This window comes from Lucilia cuprina, chromosome 4 (genome assembly GCF_022045245.1).
Source record: "Lucilia cuprina isolate Lc7/37 chromosome 4, ASM2204524v1, whole genome shotgun sequence".
Lineage (NCBI taxonomy): Eukaryota > Metazoa > Arthropoda > Insecta > Diptera > Calliphoridae > Lucilia > Lucilia cuprina.
The window spans coordinates 64,409,282-64,434,140 of NC_060952.1; the positions used below are offsets into that span (position 1 = coordinate 64,409,282).

General features: G+C 30.4%; 1 protein-coding gene and 1 long non-coding RNA gene across 6 annotated transcripts in view; both read left to right on the forward strand.

Annotated features, from left to right (window-relative positions):
- The first annotated feature begins 3,237 nt into the window (after positions 1 to 3,237).
- Positions 3,238 to 24,859, forward strand: part of LOC111683220 (xaa-Pro aminopeptidase ApepP) — a 388,046-nt gene continuing 366,424 nt past the window's right edge. For 2 of the 5 annotated variants that reach the window (XM_046949783.1, XM_046949779.1), the window contains exons 1-4: positions 3,242 to 3,670; positions 3,742 to 4,164; positions 4,220 to 4,423; positions 23,383 to 23,579. In XM_046949783.1, the coding sequence (XP_046805739.1) occupies position 3,670; positions 3,742 to 4,164; positions 4,220 to 4,423; positions 23,383 to 23,579 (825 nt within the window). In that variant the 5' untranslated portion in view covers positions 3,242 to 3,669. Of the gene's footprint in view, positions 3,671 to 3,723; positions 4,165 to 4,219; positions 4,424 to 23,382; positions 23,580 to 24,859 lie in introns of all 5 variants that reach the window. The other 3 variants (XM_046949780.1, XM_046949781.1, XM_046949782.1) reach the window with 3 other exon arrangements.
- LOC124419613 lies at positions 5,622 to 11,196 on the forward strand. Its single transcript, XR_006940729.1, has 2 exons — positions 5,622 to 7,250; positions 9,834 to 11,196. It is a non-coding gene; the product is annotated as an uncharacterized LOC124419613 (long non-coding RNA).

The window sequence follows — 24,859 nt, forward strand, 5'->3', positions numbered from 1 at the left end:
CTTATATATACGGCCATAATAACATTTTTGTAAAAAAATGTTTGTTGTTGTAGTACAGACCCTAGAACGATGAAATCCGGAAAAAAATTTATGAAATCCGATTTCTACATTTCCAACTTAAAGTTCTATATAGGTTTCTATCGTGCACAAGATCGTCCGATAGCAGTTATATATCATTTTATATATACGGCCATAGTAACATTTTTTGTAAAAAAAAATTTTGTTGTAGTACACACTCTAGAACGATGAAATCCGGAAAAAATTTATGCCATCTGATTTCTACACTTCCAACTTAAAGTTCTATATAGGTTTTTATCGTGCACAAGATCGTCCGATAGCATTTATATATCATTTTATATATACGGCCATAGTAACATTTTTTGTAAAAAAAAGTTTGTTGTTGTAGTACACACCCTAGAACGATGAAATCCGGAAAAAAATGTATGCCATCCCATTTCTACACTTCCAACTTAAAGTTCTATATAGGTGTTTATCGTGCACAAGATCGTCCGATAGCAGTTATATATCATTTTATATATACGGCCATAATAACATTTTTTGTGAAAAAAAGTTTGTTGTTGTAGTACACACCCTAGAACGATGAAATCCGGAAAAAAATTTATGCCATCCGGTTTCTACACTTCCAACTTAAAGTTCTATATAGGTTTTTATCGTGCACAAGATCGTCCGATAGCAGTTATATATCATTTTGTATATATACGGCTATATTAACATTTTTTGAATGTTTTTTATTAAAAGGCATTCTGTAATGATATAATCCCAAATATATTTATTTTTATCAGATTTGTTCCTTTCCACATTTATATACATATTTTAATTGATCAAAACTATTTTTTTTTTAATGTAAATCATGAAAATCAATTTTTTTGAATTTTTTCCACGTGCATAAACTGATATTGAAAATGTAAATAATGAAAACGAGTTTTTGCGTCTTTTTCACGTGCAGAAACACATATTTGTAAACAAAAATAACTCACCACACCAAAAAAAAAGTTTATTTTGATAAAACAGCTGTTACGGTTTGTTTTATTTTTCGTCGTGTTGTGTTCTTTATGTGCGTACTTTTTCCGACTATTTTCGACTTTTATTTACATAGTCGACTTTTCGACTTTTTCATAGACTTAGTCGAGTTATCGACTTCTTTGGAACAAAATAGTCGACTTCGACTTTTTTCGCCAAAAGGTTTATTGTTCGATTATTCGAAAGTCGATTTATAGAACCCTATTCGAAAGTCGATTTATAGAACCCTAGTTAAAACCAGTGTACACTAAACAGGTATATGCAATCGAACAGCTGATAATTTTTTTGTTTTTTTTTTTTTTTTTTATTTGCATACCTTCTCTGTCAAAATATGTTTTTGTTTATTTGAAACAAAATAAAATTTTACTTATTTAGCAGTAAAATTACTATATATTTTCTACATAATTGAATATTTTTATTAAAATTTTCTTTCTTAATATTTTTTTTAATAAAAACAGTTATAGTTGAACTAGTGTTTAAGGGAACGTATAAATTCTAAAACTCTTTGAAAATCTTAAAACAGAAATTTCTTTATATAGAAAAGCATTTCAAAAAACAGTAATGGTTTATATTTGAGAAGAACTAAACATGGAATTAAAGTGAAAGAAGTGAAAATAATAATTTTGTTTATAAACCGTGCAAAAGTTATTTTCTCAAACATGAAAAAATCTATGTATACAAGAAACTGTGGACCATTAGTATTAACTCTGTGTACTAAGTTTTTCATAATCGGCTCTTTAAAGGACTTTAAAGTTTAAAAAGACAATCGATTTTAAAAATATGAATTCCAAATTTATTTTAAAAAGTTGGCATTAATATTAATTTCAAATGAAGGTGAGTTCCTCTGCTTCGAAATAATATAATTTATTTCAAATCATCAAGAAAGAATTGGAAATCTTAAAGAAAATTTGTCACAAAAAGTAGTTAAAAGTAGATAGATTGTACAGATTACCAGCTTCCATTTGACACCAATATTAGCATCATTAAATGCATATAAATATTATAAATATTTGTTGTAGCCCTTTTAATTTTGAAATCCTTTTATAAGGACATAAAAATAGGAGTACACAAAAATTGCTAAAAGTGTAATCTATTTTCACATGCTTATCAACTTTTCCATATTTGAAAGCTATATTCAAAATTGTTACAGGGTGTAATATGAAGAAAATTATTGTAAAAAGCAATAGTAGTAACAGTGTACACTAAACAGGTATATGCAATCGAACAGCTGATAATTTTTTGTTTTCTTATTTGCATACCTTCTCTGTCAAAATATGTTTTTGTTTATTTGAAACAAAATAAAATTTTAATAATAAAAAAATTTAAAATGTTTAGTTTAAAAAAAAAAAAATATTGTTTGCACAAAAAATACATTTCAACCATCTTCCGCATTGCGCCCTTTCTGAGGTCCGCTGTCTTTAGCCAAACTTCATCCGTTTAGAACAGAACTTTAATGGCACAAATCAGGTCATTCCAGATATCAACTATCCCCCGTATTGCGCACGTTGAGAAGGCTGTTGTCTTTAGCCACACTTTGGTAGCCACAACACAACTTTATTGGCACAAATCAGGCCAATTCAGATATCAACAATCTTTAGTATTGCGCCCGTTTTCGCCCACTTTCGTTTGCCAAACTTTTGTAGCTAAAGATACAAATTTCGTGGCACAAATCAGGTTATTCCAAAATCTTGCTTTTTTCAGGTCCTCTTCCAATTCCTCTGTAACATTTACCAATAGCATCCATCTTAATATAAGTATATAAACATGCATATCCCTTAAAATTCCATTTAAAATCTCTGCATGTTTTTTGAAATAAAATTAAGAATTTTTTTAAAAGACAAACATCAAAAAATATTTTAATTTATTTTGACATTGAGCTCATACAATTACAAAAACAAAATACATGTTGTTTTTGTATTGTTGTAGTGATGCATATACCTGTTTAGTGTACCCTGGTTAAAACAATTGCTTGAAGCCGGCTTTACACGATCACACAAGTAATAAGATTTATCAAAATTTTATGTAGAAGATTACGGATGGGATCGTGTAAATGCAATATGCATTGAAACCATCACAAATTCACAGAGAATACGGATAGAAAATTTGACAGTCGTATGGCTCTCTTCCTTTTTGAAATTATTTAAAAAACGTGCAGGTCGCATTAGATCAGGGATGTATTTTATTTTTTTTTTTATTTATTCAACTAATATTTTAAACTATTAACTAAAAATATTTATGTAGACACATATAAAAAGACTGAAAGAGATGTTCCCATCTGACTTTTTTTATTGTTTTATACCAATCGTGTAAACACACAAAATATAAATCATACGACTTTTATTATCTTTTTTGTTGTACGGGTGGAACTTCATTTTACTTTTTCATTATACTTGTCGCACATAGTATACCCTGTGTTTGTCGTACGTAAAGTGTGATCATCTGAAGAGCCCTTAACCAATTTTATGTTAAAACAATTGTATTGAATATATTTTTTTATGAATAGGGCAACTTGTTATTATTGTTCTGACTTTGCACTAATCTATTTTTACTAGAGCACTTGATTGTAACCGTTAAATATTCATAATAATAATAATTTATACCTATAGAAAAAGAGATAAGCAAACTTCGAGTAAGTTAATCGTATATAAAATTAGTTACCAGAAAGATTGTTGGTTGAATAAGTTATACCATATCTTCTAGTGCGCATAATGAAGGACACAACTGAGATATTGCTAAAATTGCGCAAGTTAATGCAAAACCCGCCGTTACATCCGGAATTGAAAATAGCTGCTTATATTGTGCCTTCAGATGATGCACATCAGAGTGAGTATATTTGTGAACATGATGAGCGAAGATCATACGTTTCTGGGTTTGACGGATCTGCTGGTACAGCTGTTATCACTATGGACAAGGCATTGCTTTGGACGGATGGTAGATACTATCAGCAAGCTTTAAAGCAACTAGATAAGAATTGGACACTTATGAAAGATGGTCTGCCTACGACCCCAAGCATAGGGATCTGGCTGTCTAAGAATATACCTAAAGGAAGTGCGGTAGGTGTTGATCCTAAGCTGTATTCATATCGCGTATGGAAGCCTATAGAGAAGGATTTATTGGCCACAGGTAAGATTATTTAATATGTAAATATCATCGAATGTTAAATAATATTTGATTTTAGATTGTTCACTAATACCTGTTGAAGATAATCTTATTGACCTTGTATGGGGAGCAGATCAGCCAAAGCCGACATCTAATCCCATAGTAATATTAGACTTGAAACTTACAGGCGAATCTGTTGCTGATAAATGGGAAAAAGTAAAAAATAAAATGAATGAAAAGAACTGTGAAGTATTAGTAGTTAGTGCATTGGATGAAGTTGCATGTACGTATAAAAATTTATACACACGTATGATTATGTTATCTTATAAAATTTTAAAGAAATTTAAAACAACTAAGATAAGTTGTTTGAAATTAATCAAAAATTTATTTTGATTTCTAGAAAACAAGTTTGACAGACCATGTATACACCGGTTAACCAAAATGTATAAGTTTATTTATAAAATGGCTTTTATTTTACATTTGACAATTTGGCAACATTCTATTAAATTGTCATACCAATATTTACATAAATATGTATATTTAAAATTTCAGCATAGTTGAGTTAAAAACTACAGTTAAAATTTTCAACAAATATAAACTACCAATCGGCTTAGAATCAATTTCTGAGTCGATTTAGTTATGTCCGTCTGTCTGTCCGTTTGTCCATGTAAAGTTTGTGCGCACGCAACAATATAATTTGATGAAATTGCACCTGCTCCTCTTTTGACCCAATAATGAACGCTATTGAAAATGCTTCTATTATTTTGCCTCGTTAAATGTTTTATATAGAAAAAACTTAGTTTTACTAAAGTCTAAATAACACTGCCGACTTCTTGTAATGATCGGGCCTAACGTTAAATATGCGTGTGAAGTTAGTTCCGAAAGTTAGCTCCGTTTTCCAATGTTAACAAGTCGTTATGTTAATAACATAAATCTCGCTCAGAGAGTGCTAAGTTAACATAGCTGAGTCAAGTCAAAAAATAGTATAACCGATTTTTCAGATTGAATATAAATATATAATACTAAATTATTCCTAAACAAAAATTAAACATTTTTAAGATTAAATTGGTAAATTTTAAGACAATTTTAACAAAAATAATATTATTCATAATTTCTGATCAAATATGATATAAAAATTAAAAAATCGGGCATATACAAAAATTTGAGAATCAATTCATCTCAAAAATTTTCAGCGATGTGTATTAATATTTAGAATTTATTTAAAAACTGAGAATATCGGAAAATTTTAAAATTTAAATTTTTTTATAAATGAGACCTACATATATAAAACATAAAAATCGGAATATATATAATATATATTGTGCGCAGATTAATCCATGCTGGACGAAAAGTAAGAGCTTAAAACTTTTCAGAAATGTACTCTTTATACTCTTAAAGAGTACATTTCTGAAATGATACTTATATAAAACTTAAGAAATCTGAAGTATGTTTAATTTTTGTTTAGGAATAATTTAGTATTATATATTTATATTCAATCTGAAAAATCGGTTATACTATTTTTTTTGACTTTTTTATTCATGAAACGTTAATTGAGCTGAAATAGCTCAGCTATGTTAACCTAGCACTCTCTGAGCGAGATTTATGTTATTAACATAACAGACTTGTTAACATTGGAAAACGGAGCTAACTTTCACACGCATTTTGACATTAACTCTCTCTGATTTACATGCAAAAATTTTATTGAATTCTATAAATTTATTCTCAATGCTTATATAGTCTTTTCAATATCTGCTTTTTTAAGACTTCAACATTGTTCTAAACAGAGTTATTATCACGAATTAATGAAATACTTTCCTCATTGTTTACCACAGAATTAAATTTATTCTAATGGGTCATTAAGATTTCAATCAAATAAAATATAATAGTTAATTTGGAAAATGTTCATTTCGAAAAATGCGTTTAAGGACAGTTAAAACACAAAATGCTTATAATGATTGCTTCACAATACTGAAGTAAAAACATAATAAAAACTTAAAAATAGAAAAATTGTGCTTCTGTTTGTACTATAGAGTATAAAATGCAAAAATTTTGCCCTTCGTATCATTGGCCATTCGTAATAAAGAGCATTCATGCTACTGAACATCTACTGTTTTTGTAAAATTATTCAAAATTATAAATGGTTCCAAAAACGTTGGTAAAAAGGTTTTTGGAAATTTTGACTCGATTTTGGCACTTTTTGGTCATTGTCAATATGCACTTTTTAAACTTTCTATAACATTTAGTTATAGTGCCTATAACATTTACATGTAGTGCCCAGATTTAAACCTTTTCACATCGAAAGTGGCTGGAAATACTTCTGCAGGAAGTTTGTTCCACATACGAACAACGGCTGAAGAATGACCACAAATGTGTGTCATTGAATACAGTCGTGTGCTACGTAAAAATATACGGGTATCGGGAACGAGTTCCCTAATTTCAGAGGAACACATTTTATTATAGTATCGATAGAACAGTGAAATACACCCCGGCACATAATGGGAGTTGTATTCCATTTTCGGTCGGACATAAGTGGTGTATATAGTAAGAAGATCAGGTGGAGTGAAGTATGTCTTACACCGTTTCGAAAAACCAAAACACTGGAATGCTTTTTTCGACAGCTGGAAAATGTGTTTAGTTCATTGCATGCCCAAAACATCAAGTGTTTCTGATTCTTTAATATTTACACCACCCATAAATATAGATGGACTAACATTATCTGGAGGTCGTTAAGTAAATTGTTGGTCTCTAGATATTTTATAATATGGAAATTAACCATACTTTCTGTAACTTTGGAAAGTGCAGAACAAATTGCAACTGGGCGATAATTTTCAAGGTTATTTGCCTCTTCCTTTTAAGGAATTTGCGTGACATTAGCAATCTTCCAGCATGTAGGAAATTTTCCGGCATGGTACAGGATGCGGAAAAGCTAATGGACGAGCTAGCGTCGATGAGCACTGCCTCAAGACCAGTACCGGTATGCCATCAGGTAAATGCGACTTATTTATGCTGAGATTCGCTTAAAACCCTTTTTACGGCACGCACTCGAAAGAACATATTAGGCATAGTTACTGATACCCTTTCGAGCTCGGGCAGTGGTTGATCGCTTTCAGGTAAGAAGAATTATTTGCGAATAGCTCAGCTAAAAGATTAGCTTTATCAACCGGGTCGGTTAATGTTTGATCGCCCATGAAAAGCGTCGGAATTGAAGTACTAGCATTATCCTTTACACTTTTTTACGAACGACCAAAAGGTATTGTTGCCACTAGAAGCAGCAAGAACCTTAGCACGAAAGCGCTGCTTGTAAAACTTTTTTTCGCGTCTAAGTACTTTGGCACACCTTTTGCGCAGCGTGTCAGCTTGGGCGTTTTTAATTTTCCGCCAAATTCTGAAAGCTCCCTCTCTGGATCAGATTGCAATTTTGCTCTTCTGCTCTTAAACTAAGACTTTTGCATAGATCGACGATTTTTTTGAAGGAATTAATATTTTCATTACCATCATAATTATATTTTCAACCAATTTCGCAATGGCATTGACATTATTGTTTAGGAAACAATGTTTTCAATTAAATTGGCGAAAGAATACGTTGAGCTCAGCCCAACGAGCCTTTTCGTAGTTAAAAACTGAACGTTTCGTAACTGGTTGTGAGACGAAGTTCCGAGAACGAGAAGTAAGAAGAGAAGAATCGGAAAGGGCATCGAAGCTTGATATGGTAGTATCCATTTCCGTATTTGGATTTCTATGAAGAAACCCGAAGTGCAAATAGTGTATCTTGACTTTGATCTTGACCCAGAGACAGCTAAATTCGGTGTCTGGTGGTTGCTGGCACTGGTACACAACTTCAATGTCGATGTACATTGCAATGCCCCGATGGAAATTAAAAAGCGATAGGAGGTGATACCTTGTTATATAAAAATTCTGTGGCTCAGCATTCTCAGATACTTGGGAAAAAATTTGCTCTCAAAATGCGTATAAGTCTATGCGAAAGCGTCCCGTCATTATGATGAAAAAAAAAATAAATCAAATATCTATTTTCTGTGATACAATGTTCCTGTATTTGATTGTTGTTGATATATGTGTTTGGTACTATTTCGTTTTACAAAAGGTACTTTTTGAATTTTCTTTGATATTGAACCCGGATAAGATGAGAACCCATAAAGATTAATAAGAAATTGGGACTTTTCAATTTATTTTGCCTACATCTTATCAGTAAACATTTAATTAATATATTTTTCGGACTTTTAATAAAGAAATAGAAAATTTGATTATTTTAAATAATTTTTTCAGTTTCAATACCAAACTTTGTTCAATTTTAAATTTCAACATACAAAAATTAATTGTCAAATTAATTAAAAAAATATTTTTTACTAAATAAGAAAATAAGAATATTTCGTATTGTTAAATGCAGTAAAATTGGTACTTTTTCGTACCTTTTCGTTCTTCAAAAGGCACATTTTGAATTTTCTATAATATTAAATTTAGGAACGTGTAAATAAGTATGAAGAGCCCGGATTATTAGTTTTTCGTTCTTCAAATGGTACTTTTTGAAATTTCTATAATATTGAACCTAAATACATGAAATTGCATGTAGATCCTGCATTAAAACGGTACTATGTCGTTCTCCAAAAGAACCCATAAAAGGGGACTCCATTGATAAAAATTCGTATACACAGAGCCGAATATAGAATTCCTACTTGTTTTTTTCCTAATCTTATTACGCATAAGATATAAATATTTAATATTAATATTTAATGAACTGGTTAATATTTGGGTGAAACATGCATAATTTTAACCGTAGCGTGTATTTGGCGAGCATGGGTTCGTATTTCAAAAAAATAGCTTGTAATTAAAATGTGTGCTTTTAAAGGTATTTCCATTTTATGTTTACACTATAATTGTAATATTTTTTATCCAATTTTTAATTGTTTATGCACTTTTCGTTATTTTACACTTTTTGTTTGTATTGTATTCATAAAATACATACCGAAAATTTATATAATTGTTATATAAAAGTTTTTGAATTGTTTTAAAAATGTATGAATACCGACCGAATGGCAAAAAAATCAGTAATATTTTTGAAAATCAAATTACAAATTATTTTTAGACTAGAAAATTGTATTATGATACAAACATTTTTGACAAGTATTAATGCTCGGTATTGTAGTCTGAAAATACCTTTACCAACGAACATACTATGATTTTAAATGCGAGGTTTCATTGGTTCACTATATTTATTTTATAATGATACAAATTGTTGTATTTTAAATTATTTGTTTTAATGGGACTAACGTGGTAATCTGACAGACTACCACGAATCGATTTTTCGATTTGGACCTTGTCAATAAACACTTTTTAACATATATTGTCTTGTCTAAGTTAAAAAATATTGTAATATAACAACCTAGACTAGTCGCGGATTCACGGGGGGATAAAAAAGGGAAATTCCACCGCCCTCAAAACCGAAAATTTTTCATACAAAATATACAAATGAGGAAAAAGAAACTAAGTGAAATAAAACAAAAATAATGTTATTTTTAATATTTATTGTCTAAAATGCTCGTTTTTTTAATCCTAAGATAATCCTAAGATGATACTAATAGATATTCAGATCTTAAGTTTTTGATAACAAATATACAAGTATTTTTCAAATAATAATTGTATTTGTAATTCCGTTTCCGACCCAATCGAAATATTAGATCTAGCCGTCCATCATCTATTGAAAACACACAATGGGCAATATCTACGATTTAACCTAGCAACATATAAAGTTCCCTTCAGAAAATTACTATAACGCAGATAACTGGCTTATAAAAGCGCGGATGACAATAAAATTATAAATGTATAAATATTATGAGGACCGGCCAATAACACTATGCAACAAATTGAGGGTTATGGTCTAGGGGGTGAAAAATTCTCATGATAACTTAAAGTACTAGATTAGAATATTAAAGCCAAACCCTTCGGCGTTGGTAGGTTAAACTTTTATATTATCAGTCATTGAAAGTTGCGCTTTTAACACGTAAGTTTATTAAAACTTTACAAATACTTTCAGAATTCACTTTAAAAACATATTTTTTGTGTTTTCTTTTATATTCGCGTTTTTGTCTATTCTTCTACAGTCTCAAAATTTATGTTAAAAATATTCAATATATGTATCAAACTTTTACATTTGTCATTGACATTTCTAAAACATGCAATTACTTATTTTCAAATTAAAATATTTTCCCCCACCTTTTTATACCGAATGTCTAAAAAAATCTTAAATTTTTTTTTTTTTTTTAAATATTATAGTTTAAAGTTTTCATGTTTTAATTATTTAAATAGCGAAAAATGCTTCGGGGGTTTGAATACACTAATGGCATACCTTCATTTTGTGAAGGAATTTTTCGCCCCCCAAAAATAGTGTTGTATAGTGTAATCAATATAAAGATCTCATCATAAAGAGACTTTAACGTACATAACTCGCTTCAAAATACCAGTATAGCAACTAAATTTTATATAAACAGGTTTTTTATGCAAGCACAATACACGATGCGACCTTTGTTAACAACCAAGTTACGTATATTGCACACAAATGGTCCAGTTTTTAAAAAAATTTCTTAATATAACTTTATTTTGTAAAACAAAGTTTTTAATCAAGGTGGTAACGTGTATTGCAAAATTTTTCTTTTTTATATAATAAATAAAAATTTTAATAGTAAAACTATTAAAATTTATTTTTTATTATTTTTTATTGTTTTTATTACATGCTCTGCGGTCTCCACAAAATGAAGAGTAAAATAGAATAATGTTGTACTGCAAGCATTTTTATGTTGCGACCCGTTTGTAGAACTTGGAAAAATATCAAAACATTTTGATGTTTCTTACATTCAACTCATAACTTCTTGAAGGAATCCTACACACTTTGCAATTTCGTAACAAACCTTCCAAATTGTATCAAATGATTGTATGCCTTGCATTAGGAACTATCTGTTTCACTTACTGCAAGCATTTACAATTCATAGAATCACTTCTAAAACACTTTTAATATTGCAAAATATATTTTTTTATAAATTGAAAGGTTTGTTTCAATTATAACAGATCTTTTGAGATGCTATTCGTTTTTTTGGAAAAAATAGACATTGAAGATCTCTTATTACGATGAACTCCATGATAAATTAGAATTTCTAAATTTTGACATACATTGTCAAATAAGATTTCAATTATCAAAGTTTAAAAAATGCAGCTCATACAAATTTTCAAAAAACTATTTAATTGTAAGAACAACAACAAACGAGAGGTCTCCTCTCTCAAGTGCGCCAAAACAAAACGATTGAGTAGATAATAGCGAAACAGAAAAAATAAATAAACAAACAACAGATTCAAAAACAACAACAAACTAGAGATCTCTCTCAAGTGCGCCAAAACAAGGCAATTGTGTGGAAGACAACGAAAAAGAAAAAATAGATAAACAAACAAATGATTTAATGGTTGATGTAAATAGTAATGCTAATGTGAACAATACCACACACTATAAAAACCATTAATAAAAAGGAAAGTCACTCAAGCCCAATGTCAAAGAATACTGGTGCCATACCAAAAAATACTCCAAATACATTGAGCTCGCATAAAACGGAAAAGATCCAAACGGAAATGGACCGTTATGTCACTTATATAAAACGTAAGTTCAGCCCTAGGATTTCAGAATTAGAACCTAATCCACTCCTTGATAACCAAGAAAGTAAAAAAGTACCATCCATGCCTTTAAAAGACTTCAAGCCACCTCCCCTGTATTTGCGTGAACCTACCACCAATCTATTGATTTTTGTGAGATGCGGAGACATCCATAAAAGCCAAGATTGTCCCTACCCAAAAACAGATAACAATAAAAGAAAATGCAGTAACTGTGGTCAAAATCACACTGCAAACTATCGCAGATGTCCAGTATATCTACACATCTAACAATCAAATAAGGCCAGAAGACTTTTATATGCTCAATATAAAGCTTCTAACTTCCCCAACCTTCCTAATACTTCTACTGCTCAATATGGACGTATTACAAATAAAAGTAATCAGAATAAATCGTATGCCCATACGACAAAAGAGGGTTCCGTTACCCAAATTAATGCAAAACAAACTTCTAGTGTCCAATATAGAAGTCATACAAATAAGGATAATAAAAATTTGCAGATGCATTAAAAGAGGGTGTACCCGCACCCGAAACAAAGCTCTATTGAGAATCTAATTCAAACAATGAACAGTTTCATGGCAAACATGCAAAATATGTTTCAGCAATTAATGCAGAATCAAAGAAGACATTTTCCAATGCCAAAATATAAAATGTACCATATCCAAGCTACCTCTATAAATATACCTGATAGTAGAGTTAGAGTATCTTCAATATATTGTCCTCCTAGGTATAATGTTAATCGAGAGCAGTTTCTCGAATACTTTAAAACTCTTGACACAATATTCATAGCAGCTGATGATTGTAATACAAAACATACATTTGGGGCTCTCGCCTTATTACTCCTAAAGGCAGACAATTGCTAAAAGCAATATCGCATAACATACTAGATGCCATATCTAGTGGCCAATCTACCTATTGGCCTACAGACCTCAATAAGATTCCCGATCGAATTTACTTTGCTGTAAACAAAAATATAAAACGAGAATTTACTTCAATGATCCCTTCACTGGACCTCTCGTCAGGCCAATCGCCTTAATTTTTAACGATATTAGAAACCCCAAATAAATTGGAAAACTATTGCTCTTGTTTCCCTAACAAAAAGACGAACTGGTTAAAGTATAAAATGTATGTTAGCTCACACTTAATCAGTGCCAAAGAAGACGTTACATCGCCTTAAAAACTAATAAGGAATCTAATTTGTGAAATTATGTCAAAAACTTAGACCCTACTAAGAAAACAAAATATAGTCTCTGGAAAGCAGTTAAGAATATGCAATGCCCTATTGCATATGGGTCCAGAATGGTGAATGGGCAAGAAATACGTCAAAAAATTTAAGCATAAAATTACTACCACAATGATAAGTAACCTGCCCAATTCAGCACTAAGAATTATTTTTATCATCTTTAACACGATGCTACGTATGGATATTTCCCTTCCTCATGGAAAGTATCCGAGAATGTTATGATACCAAAACCGGGGAAAGTTGTCACTCAAGTGACATCATACCGTCCCATTAGCCTGTTGTCTATATTCTCAAAATCTTTTGAAAAGTTATATCCTCATAATACACTTTAACAATAATTGCATTATTCCTGAACATCAGTTTGGTTTCAGAAGAAAGCTCAGCACTTTTGAACAAGTGCATAGAATAACTACTCTTATTTGGAAGGCCTTCGAGAGCAAGGGGAGTATTCTAGGTCCGTTCCTATATACTGCAGATATACCATCGAGCGCACTGATTCACACATCTACATTTGCGGACGATACCGCTTTTGTAAGTATACATGAAAACCATCAATAGCTTCTAAACAACTCTAATCTCACATCGGCGAATTGGAAAAGTGGCTGGTCAAAGGGAAAATAAAAGTCAATGCAACAAAATGTACTCACGTTACATTTACTTTAAGACAGGAAAATTGTCCTCCAGTACAGATAAACAATATAAAAATTCCTGAACAAAGCTATGTGAGATATCTTGGTATCCACCTTGATCGCAGCTTAACATGGACTCACCACATTGAAACCAAGATTACACAGATAAAATTAAAGTCAGCTCAAATGTACTGGCTAATTGGACCACGGTCTGCTCTAGACTTGGAGTACAAAGTGCGTCTGTACAAAACATTTATAAAACCGATATGGCTATAAGGCATTCAACTAATGTTTAAAAATGACAAAGAAAGCAGTCAGCACTGTTAAGGTCAATAACAGGTGCCCCGTGGTACATTCGCAATAGTAATATACATAGGGATCTCAATGTCCCCACAATACGCGAGAAGATCAAACTCTCATGTTCAACCTACATGTCGAAACTAATAGATCACCCAAATCCCCTTCCCAGGGAATTGCTGTCATTTGAGGGTTATTGACGACTGAGAAGAACGGAAACATTGGATTTTGCCAGATAATCAAATTATCGAGAACTTTTGTTGAAATTGCAGCGGCAATAATAACGTTAGTTATAGTTTAGGTTAAGATTTTAATACTTATTGTAAATTTCTATATAAGAAAGATTCAATAAAGAATAAATAAAATTAAAAAATATTCGATTATTCGACAAAAATTCTTCGAATTATTCCTTATATTGGAAATTTTTTATTTGTTCGAAAAAAACAAAAATTTTCCTCGATTAATCGAATAATTTTTATTCGAATGGCAACCCTAAATAAAATAGAGACATTACAATTCATGAAGATTTTAGTTATAACAGTTTCCCAGATATATGAATTTTTGTATTTAATGCATGTAGTGGGATCCCCCTATCAAAAGTCCATCATGGATGTCAGAGTTCTTAGTGATGATTCTATCTCTAGCAGTTTTCCAAATATACGAATTTTTTTACTTAATTTATATGGGAGGTGTCAATCCTCCCTAATGATGGTCCTCTTAAATTTCTTAAAAGGTTCACATGGATGTTAAAATTTGTAGATTTAAGCTCCAATAGTTTCCTAGAAAAGCTAATTTTTGTATTTAATTCATATGTATATGGCGGTACTCGCATATAAAATCTAGTCCGCTATTTTATTACACAGATATTAACATTAAAATTTTAGTATTTTAGCTCTAATAGTTTCTAAGATATATGTATTTTTGTATTAAAATCATATGGGAGGTGCCAATCTTTCATAATGATATTCCGCTAATTATTCTCTTTAATGTTCACATCGATGCTAAATTTTGATAAATTTTAGCTTCAATATTTTCCTAGAAAAACGAATTTTTGTTTTTAATACATATGGCAGGCATCTGCCCCTAAAATTAAGCCCGCTAATTTATTATACAAATGTTGAGAATTTTAGCTTTAATAGTTTCTGAGGTGAACGAAATTTTATATTATTTCTCCGTCAAATATGTTAAAGGTCTTCGTGCAAAATTTCAAGATTTTAACTCGCAGAGTTTCCTAGATAAGCGAACTTTAGTATGTAATTCCTATGGAAAGTTCCACGCCCCTCTTGATAGTACGCCAATTGTTGTCCTAAATATCTACATGTATATTATTATACTAAGGTAGGTGCAAAAAATTTAAGGACGTTAGCTGTTATACTTTTTCATATATGCTAATTTAAGATTTGTTTATATGAGAGGTGCCACTATAGCTAGCCTGCCCATGTGATCAAGTGGATGTCGAAATGGTTGATACAAAATTTGGCGACTCTAGTTGTTGTAGTTTCTGACCTATGCGGCTTTAAATACTTATATTATCTGTATGAGCGTGGCACCTCGCCTATTTAAATTTCCGAATCAAAAAGGTAGTATATAGTTCCTTCTAGGCATACCAGTTCCTTCTAGGCATATGAAGCTATAACTCCAGAACGTTAAATAAGAGAAACAACCTAAGCACCTGAAAACAAAAATAATATTGTACTTCAAAACTTATATATGTACATAATTCTTGTTACTTTTAGTAAACCAGAGTTACAGCAGATTTGGCTCCAAAAACGTGGTCGCGGTAGGAGCATACTTCGTATTTTTCGATATTATGTGATAAATGTTGCTAGTAGATAAATATTTTACATATTATCGTTAATGAATCATAATGTATATAGATTTGGTATTTCAAAAAGATGTAAAACTCAAAAATTGGTTGAAAAATTTAAAAGTTATTAAAAATTCCCAAGACCATTACTCCATTTTCATTTATTTAAATATTTCTTTAACATTTTTCAAAAATTTTTGAATCATCACCGGGTGATTTATGGTCACTCTAATATACACATTCATTTTATATACATACTAGCTATGGCAGTATGCTTTGCTTCCCTAAAAGCTATGCAGACATACGATTTTTTCTATTTAATTAATATAGTGAGTTCCATTCCCCCAATGGAAGTCCGCTTATTTTCTCTAAAATGTTCAGATGTATATTAAAGTTCTTCGTGCAAAATTTTAAGAAGCTAGCTTTATTAGTTTTCCAGATAAACGATTTTTTGTATATTTTGTTGTTTTCATATGGGAGGTGCAACGCCCCCATTGGTAATCCGCCAATTTACTACCTAAAATTTTTAGATGCATATTAAAGTTCTTTGTGCAAAATTTTAAAATTCTTAGGTCCATTATTACAGCTTGCTAATAACTAAAGGTAGGATTTTATAATGCAGGTAACGTTTTTCTAGTTATTATAATTGTATTTTAGTTCATGGATATCGATAAAGGAAAAGAAAATCGTTCTCCCAGCTTATCTTTCAATATAAATATAATAATTAGAAACAAGTTATCGGCATTATAAAATCATACCTTTAGTTATTGGCAACTAAATAGTTCCTCTGAAAGGCGAATTTTTGTATTGAATTTATATGGGAGGTGCCACGCCAATACTGCTAGTCCGATTCCGGCAAAAATTTGAGGATTTTCTTTTCTCAAATATTTTCTCAAATATACTTATTTAATATTTTCTTAATATGGCAGTTGCCACGCTCACTATAGCCATTCCGCCCATTTTGTCCAAAAATATTCTCAGTTTTCTATACAAAAACTGAGAAAACTTATTTTGAATGTAGGCGTGGCACGTCTCCCACTTGACATTTTGAAGTAAAAAGTAGCCTATAGTTCCTTTAAAATATACAGGAAGAGATTGTAAAATTTTTGGAAAAATCGGTTCAGCCGTTTAGCTGTTTATAAAGTCCAGTGAGTAGTGAGCAGTGAGTAAAACAGAAACAGAACCTAAACAACCATCTAGAAAAGAAAACAATGGGATCAAAACATTTTCACAAACATTTCTTGAATGTTTTGCTCATTACAATTCTGAGTAAAATTAAAAGAAGATTTGTATTTCAATTTTGTAGATGTCTACGTGAAATACAGTAATAATAACAATTATGAATGTATAGTCGGGCATGGACGAGAAAAGAGTATGTGCCAAATTTAATTAAATTATCTTAAAAATTGACACCTGTAACATACAAGCAGATGGACATAGCCAAATTGACTCAGAAAGTGATTCTACGCCGATTGGTATACTTTAAGGTGTAGGATATATATTTTTGGGTGTTACAAACATCACCTAATACGCATAATACCGTACCCACTTTTGGTGTATGGTAAAGTTATAAAAAAATAAATGAAATCAAACACAACTGAATGATTCTTTTATAAAATAGTTTTGTTTTCGCTCTTTCTCACTTAAAAAGTATTTTATTCTGTTTTGCTCATATTCAAAACGATTTAAAATTTTTTATAGATTGTAAAAACGTTTACGAAATGTTTCGTTTATTTTGTATTCACCATCAAGTTGTACATTGTACCAATTCACTTTTCACAATTCACAGTGGGGTAGAATGGAAATTTTTTGGAAATAAATCTGGCATTTCTAAACGGCTGATCCGATCGGGATAAAATTTGGCGTAAGCGTAGCCAAGGAGTATTCGAGTTTAAGTTTTGAAGATGCCCCAGGGACGGATCTGTGGCGGCTCAAGGTAGGGTACCTACGACATGTAAAATTTTTAAACTCGTGCCATTTTTTTGTTTTTCACCCAAATACAAAGATATTTTCTGAAAGCGCTCGACGAGATCTTAAAAAAAAAACATGACATACTACTTACCTCTTATAATATCCGAGTTATATGCATTTAAAAATTTAGTGATACAAAATCTACCATACCTTGGTCCGCCTTTTTTGAATACCGGGCGTAATTTTGGACCAAATGGACTCAATTTTTTCTTGTTAGTTAGACAACAAAATTTCCAATAATATACAAAAAATTTCAGATCAATATCATTTACAGATCCAAAAATATACGTTTTTTAATTTAATAATTAAAAAAATTTTAGATTTTTGCCGTTTTTTTGCCCAAAATGTGTCTTAACTCTTTTATTAATAAAATAAAATTTTCTTTAAGAACATATAACAATTTTATAGTTTTCTAAAAGGTATCTTTACGCAGAACGCTTTGGCGTAAAAACTTGTCCTATTTTTTGAAAATGTTGCCACTGCGTCCTTCCGAACATGACCTATTTTTTATCAAAACTTCAAATTGGGCGACATGTTCTAAAATCCCAAAGCTGGGATCAGAAAACTGAAAGCAGTTTTGGAAACCTCAATATGTTTTCTATTTACTCCCAGCCCTGAAAGAAATGTGGACCTATGGGCAAAAATGTAAAAAATCCCATTTTTGGGATTTTCATTCCTATTTTTGGGAATTGCGGGATGCCCTTGGACATACTACTTATCTCTTATAATATCCGAGTTATAGGCATTTAAAAATTTAGTGATACAAAATCTACCATACCTTGGTCCGCCTTTTTTGAATACCGGGCGTAATTTTGGACCAAATGGACTCAATTTTTTCTTGTTAGTTAGACAACAAAATTTCCAATAATATACAAAAAATTTCAGATCAATATCATTTACAGATCCAAAAATATACGTTTTTTAATTTAAAAATTCAAAAAATTTGAGATTTTCTTTAAGAACATATAACAATTTTATAGTTTTCTAAAAGGTATCTTTACGCAGAACGCTTTGGCGTAAAAACTTGTCCTATTTTTTGAAAATGTTGCCACTGCGTAATTCCGAATATGACCTATTTTTTATCAAAACTTCAAATTGGGCGACATGTTCTAAAATCCCAAAGCTGGGATCAGAAAACTGAAAGCAGTTTTGGAAACCTCAATATGTTTTCTATTCCAAAAGTATTTTCCCAGCCCTGAAAGAAATGTGACCTATGGGCAAAAATGTAAAAAATCCCATTTTTGGGATTTTCATTCCTATTTTTGGGAATTGCGGGATACCCTTTGACGTTTTTAATTTTTTTGCATTTTCTTATTTGAAATGACAAATTTAACAAGCGTTGAAGTTTTCATTGAGTTTTGTTCATAAATAAAGATTTTGTCAACAATTTAGTCCATATTTATCCCTTAATATCTTTTTTAGTTAGATATGGAAATTCTCGACCTTTTACAAAAAATTTCAAGCCAATATCTCAATTACATTCAAAAATATGTTCATTTAAACCTGTGTCCTTTAATTTCATCTTTTTCATATTTTAGTATTAAGTATGACAGAACATACATTTGGTGTTGAATAAAATATTTAGACAATTTTTAAAAAATTATTTAGTTAATATACAATAAAAAAATATAATTTTATTATGAGCCACGCACAACAACACCTAAATCACCCCACACAAACCACCTTTCCCGCCCACCGAAATGTAAAACACAATTTAATACAATATCATCAGTGAGTATAATAGCTTTTTTATTTGAACTGTTTATCTTAAACATAATACAATTAATTCTTATAACCTACTTATATAGTTAATTCCTTACACTACTTATTTTCTATAAAATAATCTGTCATATCGGTATACATAGCCAGAAGGTAATATAAGCCCTTTAAATCTTCCTCGTTTTGAGATGATAGAGTTTCATAACAAATCCATCTTTTTCGCATAGTTGAAAGAACGAAGATAGAAGTAAACGATTAAAAATATCTTCATTCTGTGATTGCCTGGAGCATTTTCTTGAGCTGAAAAGTTGAACATGCTTAAAATCTCGATTCCTCGCTTCCTGGGCTTCTTCTGTTAACTCTCCAAGTGGAAGAATATTCGATTCAATTATTATTTGACCATGCCACAATACTTTGTGTACTATTGGTGTTAGTTCCCTCCATGGATACAGAGATACAATAATTTAGAAATTTCAGATGTATATTCCCCAAATCGATTTCCATTAATTTTATGTTTACTATTCAGTGTCATTAAAATAGTGTTAACTCTTCGAAGCAACTCCTTGTCGATTCCAGTTATTTTTGAAGTAATTTCAAAATCATGAAAAAACCTTCTCGCCGTATTATCGTCATTTGTACTACCGCAACTTGGAAGTGGTTTGTCGATGTTTAATCCCATCTGAACTTTAAATTCTTCTTGGATTTTGCTTTTCTCTGGCACACTTCTATATTTGAGGTCGTATGCTATGTGTAAAAAGTAATCCAAAAATCGTATTCTGGCATGAAGTGGTGAAATTCCGAAAGACAGGACTTCTTCATTAATACTTCTGCTTTTGTTTATATTTGAGAATTGAGACTTTTTCTCATTACATATTGAGCATCTCCAGAAGGAAGAAGTTTCTGTTATGGTATTGCTGACCTTTCCATCAATCATTGTTAAGCTTAGCTGATATGATACGTTAATAGAGAATTCCTTTATTTTTATGCAAATGGGCTCCAGTGCATTTATTTCATCTTTTAAATATTCCACTAAATCTTTTGTTGTTTTCTTTGACTCCTTTATATATTTAAATCCAATGGGTCTACAAAAATTTTTTGAACCCGGAGTTGTATTGATCCATATATCTTCAAATGAATTTCCGATGCTTGACGATGATGGATTAAGGGAATATGAACGAATTCGTAATGGCACTAATGATGACATAAATACACTTTTGTAGTCTGCTAATGTCCGACTTCCACAAGCTTGTTTGTATTCTGGAAGTGCTGATAAACCGTCACATCCCCACTTACACATTAAGACAACATCAGAGTTATGAATTTTCCTTAGTTGATCTTCTGAAATGTCTGACACAATTCTTGATGCTGTGTTTTCGAGCAAAGATGATATATCAATACAAGCTTCCACATCATTAATAGCAATAGGTGATGGTAGGATAGTTTTTTTTTTCCTGGATCGCCTTGTATGATAGTAATATATTGTGTCCTTTTTCATGCAGAGCTTTCCTTAATATTTGGTACTTATTTCGACTGAGATCCAGTTCCAACATAAGCGCTATTGCTTCCTCTTCAGTAAAATTTGATTGTGATGTTGGAGTTGGTATACTTTCCACAATTCGCTTAAGTCGTTTTGGTGATGCATTAGGAAGAATAGTTGCAATATGTACGGCATCCATAGGTTGGTTTTCCTTTTTCAGCATTTCGTTAAATGTATCATCAATTTCCTCATTTGAGATTGAAAAAAGTTTTTGTGTGACCCTCTTTTTTTTTGACCTTGAACATAAGTATTCGTATGACTTGCAGGGCGCTCCTGCTGATGTGTTGTAAGTTGAGATTTCCGTAGTAGTTTCCATCCAACTACAAAATTTTAATCGAAATTTCTTTTGATTTCCATCCACAGACTTACTTTTTACATCAAAAAGTTTTAAAAAGTTTTCAATTTTTGATATGCCTGTTTTGTCTACTTTTCTACTATATGTAGTTTTTATATAATTTGAAATGTCTTCAATTATTTCTGGCCCTTTTGAAATCTGAGAAGTTTACTTATATACCAATTCTTGTCATTTCCGATACAGGTATTCCAAAGTAAAAAATTACGAACTGTCTACCTATTAACATTTAGGACTATATTACTATAACCTGTAATTCAGTCATTGATATTTCTTGTTAGTGAATGAATCGAAATTATCATTACCTGTATATTTTTACCTACATGATCATAAACGAAACAGAACGAAATGATCTGTCGAAAAAATTTAGGTAAAAAATAGTTTTACATTTCTGAAAATTTAAGCATAAGCAATAGGACCTTTCAATTATAAGATTTAAACATGTTCTGTCATATTTAATACTAAAAAATGAAAAATATGAAATTAAAGGATACAGGTTTAAATGAACATATTTTTGAATGTAATTGAGATATTGGCTTGAAATTTTTTGTAAAGGGTCGAGAATTTCCATATCTAACTAAAAAAGATATTAAGGGATAAATATGGACTAAATTGTTGTAGCTATCTGCGACCCTATTAAAATTTTGATATAAATCATAGTTTTATGAACTAAACTCAATGAAATCTTCAACGCTTGTTAAATTTGTCATTGCAAATAAGAAAATGCAAAAAAAAATTGAAAAGCTCATAGGGCATCCCGCAATTCCCAAAAATAGGAATGAAAATCCCAAAAAATGGGATTTTTTACATTTTTGCCCATAGGGTCCACATTTCTTTCAGGGCTGGGAAAATACTTTTGGAGTAAATAGAAAACATATTGAGGTTTCCAAAACTGCTTTCAGTTTTCTGATCCCAGGTTTGGGATTTTAGAACATGTCGCCCAAAGTTGAAATTTTGATAAAAAAAAGTCATATTCGGAAGTTTTTTACGCCAAAGCGTTCTGCGTAAAGATACCTTTTAGAAAACTATAAAATTGTTATATGTTCTTAAAGAAAATTTTATTTTATTAATAAAAGAGTTAAGACACATTTTGGGCAGAAAAACGTCAAAAATCTAAAATTTTTTGAATTTTTAAATTAAAAAACGTATATTTTTGGATCTGTAAATGATATTGATCTGAATATTATTGGAAATTTTGTTGTCTAACTAACAAGAAAAAATTGAATCCATTTGGTCCAAAATTACGCCCGGTATTCAAAAAAAGGCGGACCAAGGTATGGTAAATTTTGTATCACTAAATTTTTAAATACCTATAACTCGGATATTATAAGAGATAAGTAGTATGTCCAAGCATGTTTTTTCAAGATCTCGTCGAGCGCTTTCAGAAAATATAAAAATCTTTGTATTTGGGTGAAAAACAAAAAAATCCCGATCGGATCAACCGTTTAGAAATGCCAGATTTATTTCCAAAAAATTTACATTCTGCCCCACTGTGTGTTACTAGATTGTGAACAGATCTTTGCAGCAAGTCATAAGTTTATGTTCTCAAAAAAATCTAAGCATACATACATAACAATGTCAAAAAATCAAGTAATATTAAATTAATCAAACAAACCGAAATTATTTATTTATTCATTCAAGTAATACAAAGCCTTCGAGGCCAAATTACATATTACTTAGCAATTAAAAACTGAGCATAAAGAAACTCAAATTTTCTTAACTAACTTTATACATAGTTTACCTAAACTATGACTTTAAAATTATTTTATGTATTTCACATTTTAAACTAATAAATAAAATGTTTACTACATACACCATCAATTGTGAATTGAACAATTGTATATATATTGTGGTAATAATTTAAATATTTTATCGAAACTATGTATTGGGACTTTTAAATATTTAAAATACTTTTTGTGATTTTCATCTTATGTCGGATTTTGATTTCTTAACAACTTCTTTTGCTTTAAAAAATTTGCACAACTACATATTAATGACAATGACTATTTTTTTCTTTTTAGGGTTTCTAAATTTAAGAGGTTCGGACATAAGTTACAATCCTGTATTTTTTGCTTATTTGATAATAACAAAATTTGAACTAATGTTATTTATCGATGATTCAAAATTACCCCATAATTTCCATGAACATGAAGTAAATAACGGAATCGAAGTAAAAAAATATTCATACCAATCAATTGGAGAGCAGTTAAATTGCATTGTAAGTTTTATTTTTAATTAAATTCATTTTATGTTTGTAGATTCGTTTTATGTTTGTAGATTCGTTTTATGTTTGTATATACATATACAAATTAATGTTTATTAAGGTATTTACAGTCTTGCATTATTGTAAAGTCATAATTTTCTTCTTACTTTTGATGTACAAAAAAGTTTACGGTATTTTATTTTTTTATGGTATTTTCTTTTTGATCATAATGTCGCCTGAATGTTCAAGTAGAGAAATATAAACAAATTCTACAACGATCTTAACCAAAGAGTCCTAGAAAAAGAATGCAATCATTTAATAATGATACAAACTACAACAATAAATTTCCAAATATTCCAAATCGAAGTGTGGATAATCGTTCAAATACATATAGAATGAACTATAATCAACAATTCACTTAATCCATCAACAATAATTTTAATAACAATAATAATGGGTTTTCATTTGAAAAATTAAAAGATTTTACATTTGAATTAATATCAAATCTAAAAAGCTGTAAGTATCGTTTTTTTTATAAATGAACAATAACATCAAGTTAATACCATGAAATGCCCGTAGTGTTCGTATAAAAAAAAGAAGATTTTAACAAGGCAAGTTGGCCACGTTTTACCAAATTTATAAATAAAAATCTTCCCACTTGAGAAAATTCTGAAGGAAAATATTGTTGCTTTCACTGATGATTATAACATACTATCTACACAACAATTTGGATTCGGAACAAAAAACAACACTACTCAGACCTTATTAAAAATTAGAAAATTGTTGAAAAATAATTCTAATATTTGTAAATCAACGGGTATGGTCTTACTCGATATAACAGCTGCATTCGACTCAGTATGTCACAATGGGTTAAATATACAAATTAAAAAGGCAAAGTTTTTTATCGAAATTGTTAAAATAATACGAAACTTTTAATAAAATAGATATTTTAATGAATATCGAAATTAATATTTCAGCTGGCTGCCCTCAGGGCTCTTGTTTGTCACCAATGCAGCAATTGTTCCAGTAATTTCCAATAGCGTTATGTCAATATTCGCCGATGTTGATGTATCATTCTTTGCTCGGACACATAAGTATGCAGTTAATATTATCTCCAACATCAAATTGCTCTTAATGAATTAAAGGCTTATTTTGATAAATGGAAAATTATGATTAATCTAGAAAATACTCAAACTGTATAGGGTTGCAAGCCTGGTTTGATTGTCCAGCTTTTCTGATACTTGTCCAGTTTCAAGCTAAAATTTAATTTGTCCAGCTAAATAGAACAGTACACT